This window comes from Ornithorhynchus anatinus, chromosome 15 (assembly GCF_004115215.2).
Source record: "Ornithorhynchus anatinus isolate Pmale09 chromosome 15, mOrnAna1.pri.v4, whole genome shotgun sequence".
Lineage (NCBI taxonomy): Eukaryota > Metazoa > Chordata > Mammalia > Monotremata > Ornithorhynchidae > Ornithorhynchus > Ornithorhynchus anatinus.
This window is the reverse complement of record NC_041742.1, coordinates 10,634,173-10,640,172: the sequence shown is the minus strand read 5'-3', so window position 1 is coordinate 10,640,172 and position 6,000 is coordinate 10,634,173. Positions and strand designations below refer to the sequence as shown.

At 69.6% G+C, this 6,000-nt stretch overlaps 1 protein-coding gene across 1 annotated transcript in view; it reads left to right on the top strand.

Moving 5' to 3' along the window:
* The first annotated feature begins 3,581 nt into the window (after positions 1-3,581).
* LOC100078354 (heparan sulfate glucosamine 3-O-sulfotransferase 3B1-like) overlaps positions 3,582-6,000 on the top strand; it is a 41,994-nt gene continuing 39,575 nt past the window's right edge. The window contains exons 1-2 of the mRNA XM_039914263.1: positions 3,582-3,909; positions 4,003-4,250. Of these exons, the coding sequence (XP_039770197.1) occupies positions 3,601-3,909; positions 4,003-4,250 (557 nt within the window). The 5' untranslated portion in view covers positions 3,582-3,600. The remainder of the gene's footprint in view (positions 3,910-4,002; positions 4,251-6,000) is intronic.

The following is a 6,000-nucleotide window of genomic DNA, read 5'->3' as shown; positions in this document are numbered from 1 at the left end:
AAAGGGGGATTGAGGCTGTGAGCCTCACTTGGGACATCCCCATTACCCTGTAATCCACCCCAGCGCTTAGAAGAGTGCTTGACCCACAGTACGCACTCCGCAACACCGCAGTTAGTATTCTATCATTAAGGGGGAAAGGGGCCCGAGCGAAAGAGACCGGGGAACGATAGCGATGACGACGATGGCATTTGTTAAGCGCTTACTGTGTGCCCGGCACCGTTCCAGGCGCCGGCTCAGTGGCAAGAGCCCGGGCTTGGGAGTCGAGATGAGGGCGTGGGTTCTAATCCCGCCTTCCGACACTTGTCCGCTGTGTGACCTTGGGCGAGTCACGCAGCTTTTCTGCGCTTCGGTTCTGTCTCAAGGTGACCCCGGGGTACGGACCATCTCAAGGTCAAATGCTATCTCGCGATCTCCCGAGCCAGCGGGCGGAACTCGGAAGTGAGGGCGGAATACCACCCCCGCCACCCAAACTGCCAGATTGACAGCCCAAGTTGGGAATGCAGAAGGTGTCCCTCGCCCCCGTGCCAATCAAATTAGGAACGGAGGAGGGGGGAGGGCAGAGATCGGACAAACCGAGACCGGAAGCCGGAATGGCCCAAGGGCACGGGCGATAGATATCTGCCTCCTCTAGCCTTCCGTGCGGAGGAACCGGACTCGCGGCCGCCGGCCGCGGGTCGCCTCCGTCCAGGGCGTGAGAAGGCCGCTCTGCCCGCGCCGAGTGAGGAGCCGCGGGATGGGCGGGTGTCCCGTCCCGCTGAGCGCCCGTGGGGTCGGAAGCCGGACGCTTCGCCGTGGGTACGTAACGTTCAAATGGATTCGATGTCTGAGCGGGTGCCTCCCCAGGGGGACGTGAATGGGGTGGGAGCCGGCGGCCTCTCCGAGCGCGAGGAACCCTAAGTGGGTAACGCGTAAGTGTATGCAACTCGTAAGTGCATGTAACTCGTTAGCGTTTAATGCACAACTGTATTTAACACAACGGTGAATTCCTCCCGGTGGGGCGAGCACATGGCGGGAGCCAGCCGCCTCACCACGTCGTGAGGAAATAATAACGTACCGTAAGCGGGCTCGGGTGTCCGGCCACCCGCGATCAACATACCAGGGCATTCCTCCCGTCAGGGAAGCTCCAACGCCACATTTCTCCCAGAAGGGAAGGTCGATTTGTCGCGTCTAAGTAACCAATTCGATTCACCCCCGGGGGGGATTTCCTCTCCACCCAGACGGCCATCTTACCGGCACGGGCTCTCATGATATCCCGGCCGGATTATCGTGTCGGCCTTCTCTCCGGTCCCCCTTCCTCCCGTCTCTCCCCGCCCCGGTCTGCTCTTCGTTCCGCCGCCCGGCTCGTCTTCCTGCAGGTAAGGCTCTGGGCCTGTCACTCCCCTTCTTAGAAAACCTCCACGGGAAACAAAAACTTCTCACTCTAGGCTTCGAGGCTCTCCGTCCCCTCGCCCCCTCCTACCTCTCCTCCCTTGGCTCTTTCTCCCTCCCCCCCCATGGGCTCCGCCGCCCACCTCCTCGCCGTCGCCCCTTCTCGCCCATCCCGCCGTCCCGGAACGCCCTCCCTCCTCACCTCCGCCAAACTAACTCTCTTCCCCTCTTCGAAGCCCCGCTGAGAGCTCACCTCCTCCGAGAGGCCTTCCCAGACCGAGCTTCCCCTTTTCCCTCCGCCGCCTCTCTGCCCCCCCCTTCACCTCCCCTCAGCTAAGCCCCCTCTTCCCCCCCCTTTCCCTCTGCTCCTCCCCCTCTCCCTTCCCCTCGGCACCGCGCTCGTCCGCTTTGTATATATTTTTTATTAATTACCCTCTTCATTTCGGCAGTGAGATGTCCATGCCCTCGATTCTATTTATCGCTATCGTTTTCGTCCGTCGATTAGACCGTAAGCCCCCTCCGTGGGCGGGGATCGTCTCTGTCCGTCGCCGAGTCGTCCGTCCCAAGCGCTCGGTACAGGGCCCCGCACATAGGAAGCGCTCAGAGGTCACGGGTCCTGATCCGGCCTCTGCCACTCGTCCGCCGTGTGACCTCGGGCAAGTCACTTAACTTCTCTGTGCCTCGTCTGTACAAACGGGGATTAAAGAATGCGAGCCCCTCGCGGGACGATCTGATCAGCGCTCAGAACGGTGCTCGGCGCGTAGTAAGCGCTTAACAGATACCCCAATTGTTATGATTAAATACGAATGAATGGAGGGGGGGGGGGGCAGGGGGACCGTCTCCCGCGCCCCCTCCCGCCTCCAGCCTGGGCGCTTCAGGGTCGGTCCCCGTCCCCGCCCTCCCCGTGCGCACCGTCGCGCTCCCGGTGACCCCGTGGATGGTCTGGGAGGTCGCTCATCCCGGCAGCCCCCCCCGCCCCTTCCCGGGGAAGCAGCGTGGAAAGAGCCCGGGCCTCGGAGTCAGAGGTCACGGGTTCGACTCCCGGCTCTGCCACTTGCCAGCCGTGTGACTGGGGGCGAGTGGCTTCGCTTCTCTGGGCCTCCGTTCCCTCATCTGGAAAAGGGGGATCGACCGTGAGCCTCACGTGGGACGACCCGATCGCCCTGTATCTTCCCCCGGCGCTTAGAACGGTGCTCCGCACGGAGTAAGCGCTTAACGACTACCAACATCATCATCATCGAGTCCGGATCGGGGATGGGGAAGGGGGGGGGGGGGACGACGGGGGGACACGAGAGGGAGAGGGAGGGACCCTCCGTCCCGCCCCGTCCCCACGCCCTCCTCTCCTCAGCCAATGTGGTGGCCACCCATCCTCGCTCCCTAGCCACGGGCGGGTCGGCCGGGGCTCCGGCCTCAAAAGAGCCTCATCTGCATCCGGGACCGGCCGCTCTATTGGGCGCCCGGCTGTCGGTCACGGGAGGAGCCCCCCCCCCCCCCCGCCCCCCGGCCGGGCCCCTCCCAGCCTCGACTTCCCCGGCTCCACCTCCCTCGCCCAGGTTCCTCCTCCCACTCGCCCCCCGCCTCGCCGAGGAGCCGGGGCTGCCTCCGGGGGTCCGGCCCGCAGGCGGCCAGTCGGAGGATCGGCGAGGGCGAGCCGATCGGAGCGCAGCGCCCGGCGCAATCCCAGCCCGAACGTGCCGCCGGATCGGAGCTGGAAGCGCGGCCGGATCGGAGCCGAGCGCGCCGCCGAATCGGAGCGCAACGTGTAGCCACATCGGAGCCGAGCGCGCAGCCGGAGCCGACCCGAACGTGTAGCTAAATCGGACCTGAGCGTTTAGCCACATCGGAGCCGAGCGTTCGGCCACATCGGAGCCGAACGGGGGGCCAGATCGGCGCCGAGCGCGTAGCCAGGTCGGAGCCGAACGTTTAGCCAGATCGGAGCCGAGCGCTCGGGCAGACCGGAGCCGAGCGCGTAGCCAGGTCGGAGCGGAGCGCTCGGGCAGACCGGAGCCGAAGGCTGCGCGCGGGTCCCCAGCCGGAGCCCCTCTCCGTCCCGCCCGGGCGTCGGCGGCGGGCGGGCGGGTGCCCCTCGGCGGGGGCCATGGCCGGGCTCGCCGCCGCCCCCGGAGCCGGCCGGGGCCGCTAGAGCCCCCCCACCCCCCCGCCCCCCCCGGGCCCGGCCGGCCCGTGCCATGTGCTGAGAGCCATGCCCGGCGCGGACCCCGCGGGCCGCCCATGGGGCAGCGCCTGAGCGGAGGAGGCGGGGGCGGCGGGAGCCCGTGCCTCGATGTCCCCGGCTTCTCCTGCGCCCCGCAGCCCCCGCCCCCGCCGCCGCCCCCGCCGCCCCCGCCGCCCCCGGTGAGGAGGAGGAGGCTGGTGCTGCCCCTCGCCATGCTCTGCCTGTGGCTCTACCTCTTCTACTCCTGCGCCGGCTCCTGCGCCCCCGCGCCCGGGCTCGGACTCCTGGGGCCCGCGCCGCGCCTGCCCGCCCGCCCCCCGCCCGGGACCCCCGCCGGCCTCCCGCGGCCCCCCTCGCCGGGCCCGGCCCGGGGGCGCCGGGGGGGCGAGGAGCCGGAGGAGGAGGAGGAGGCGGAGGAGGAGCGGGAGGAGCCGGAGGAGCCGGAGGAGCCGGAGGAGGAGGAGGAGGAGGTGCGGGGGCCGGGGCTCGGCGGCCGGGTCCCGGCCGCCCAGCGCCCCGGCGCCCTGTCCAGCTTCTTCAGCGGGTCCGGGAGCCAGCAGCTGCCCCAGGCCATCATCATCGGGGTGAAGAAGGGGGGCACCCGGGCCCTGCTGGAGTTCCTGCGGGTCCACCCGGACGTGCGCGCCGTGGGCGCCGAGCCCCACTTCTTCGACCGCAGCTACCACAGGGGCCTCGGCTGGTACAGGTGGGTCCCCGCGGCCGAGGGGGCGGGCGCCGGGAGACGGGCAGCGGCAGGGGAACGGTCGGCCCGGGGATGGGACCGGACCTCTGGGACGGGGCGGGGGGGCCGGTCGGGTCCCGGCGGCGCGGGGCCGGGGGGGCGGCCGGCTGCCGGACCCCGTTGGCACCGGGCCGGAGCTCGCCGGGATGGGGCGGGAGCTCCGGGACCGGTCGGGGGGTCTGCCGGGCCCCGTTGGCAAGAGGGGCGGGGGGTCACCGGGATGGGACCGGAGCTCCGGGACGGATCGGGGCGGTGGCGGGGGGGGGGGGGTCTGCCGGGCCCCGTTGGCACGGGGTGGGAGGGAGCGGGATGGGGCAGGGGGGCGGCCGGCCGCCGTTGGCAAGGGGCGCGGAGCGACGGGGCCGGGGCAGGGGAGCGGCCAGACGCCGTCGGCCCGGCCCGGGGCGGGGACGGGGCAGGGACTCCGGGGCGGAGCGGCGGATCTGGGAAGCGGCGTTGGCAACGGCCGGGGGGGGGGGGGTCACCGGGAGGGGACGGGGGCCCCGGGGCGGGGCAGGGGGGTCTGCCGGGGCGGCCCCCCGTTCCCTCGGGCGCCCGAGGACCGACCTCACCCTCTCCTCCGGCCCCCGGGGCCGGACCGCGTCGCGGGGGGACCATCCACGGGCCCCACGCCCCCGGCCTCTCCCCCCCCCCCACCCCGACGATCGTCGTCATCATCCTCCTGATATACTGATAGTATCTGTTGAGCGCTTACTGCGTGCGAAGCGCCGTTCTAAGCGCCGGGGCAGACGCGAGACCCTCGGGTGGTCCCGCCTGAGGCTCACGGCCTTTTTACGCCTATTACGGATGAGGGAACCGAGGCCCAGTAGAAGGGACGGGGCCGGCCCCGGCTCAGCCGGCGGACGTGGGGCGGAGCGGGATTAGAACCCAGGTCCTCTGACCGCCCCCCCTCCCCCCAAAAAACCTTTTGCCAATGAGCCGCTCTGGTTCTTTTACCACCCCCCACCCAATCAACTGCCCCTTGCGGATTGGCACCGCCCGGCCGGCGCCGGTCCTTAAAAAGGGGGTCTCCCCGGGGGGGGTGGGCAGGGGGCAGGGGGCAGGGGGCAGGGGGCAGGGGGCTGGGGGCAGGGGGCAGGGGGCAGAGCGTGGAGCGCTGCTGGTCCCTGTCGGGCAACGGGCGCATTGCAGCTCTGCCCGCCGCCTCCCCCCGGGCTCGCTCAGTCCTATCTACTGAGCGCCTACTAGGTGCTCCGCACTGGACCGAGCGCTGGGAATGTAGAGAAGCAGCGTGGCTCCGGGAGTCAGAGGTCGCGGGTTCTAATCCCGCCTCGGCCACCCGGCAGCGGTGACTTTGCCACTTCGCCTCTCCGGGCCTCAGTGTCCCGTCCCCCCCCTCCGTCAGATGGGGACGAAGCCTGGGAGCCCCCCGTGGGACGGGCCCGATCGCCTTGTATTCCCTCCCCCCGCCCCCAGCCCTTAGGACGGTGCTTCGCGCATAGTAAGCGCTTAACCGGTGCCGTTCGTCTGGACAACTCACTTCACTTCTCGGGGCCTCGGTGACCTCATCTGTAAAATGGGGACGGAGACCGGGACGACCCGATTACCTCGTACCTGCCCCAGCGCTCAGAGCGGTGCTCGGCACATAGTAAGCGCTGAACGAATAGCGACATTATTACCGTTACAGAGCCTGGCGCGTAGGAAGCGCTCACCACGATCCCCTCATTTTAGAGAAGGGGCACGGCCTAGTGGG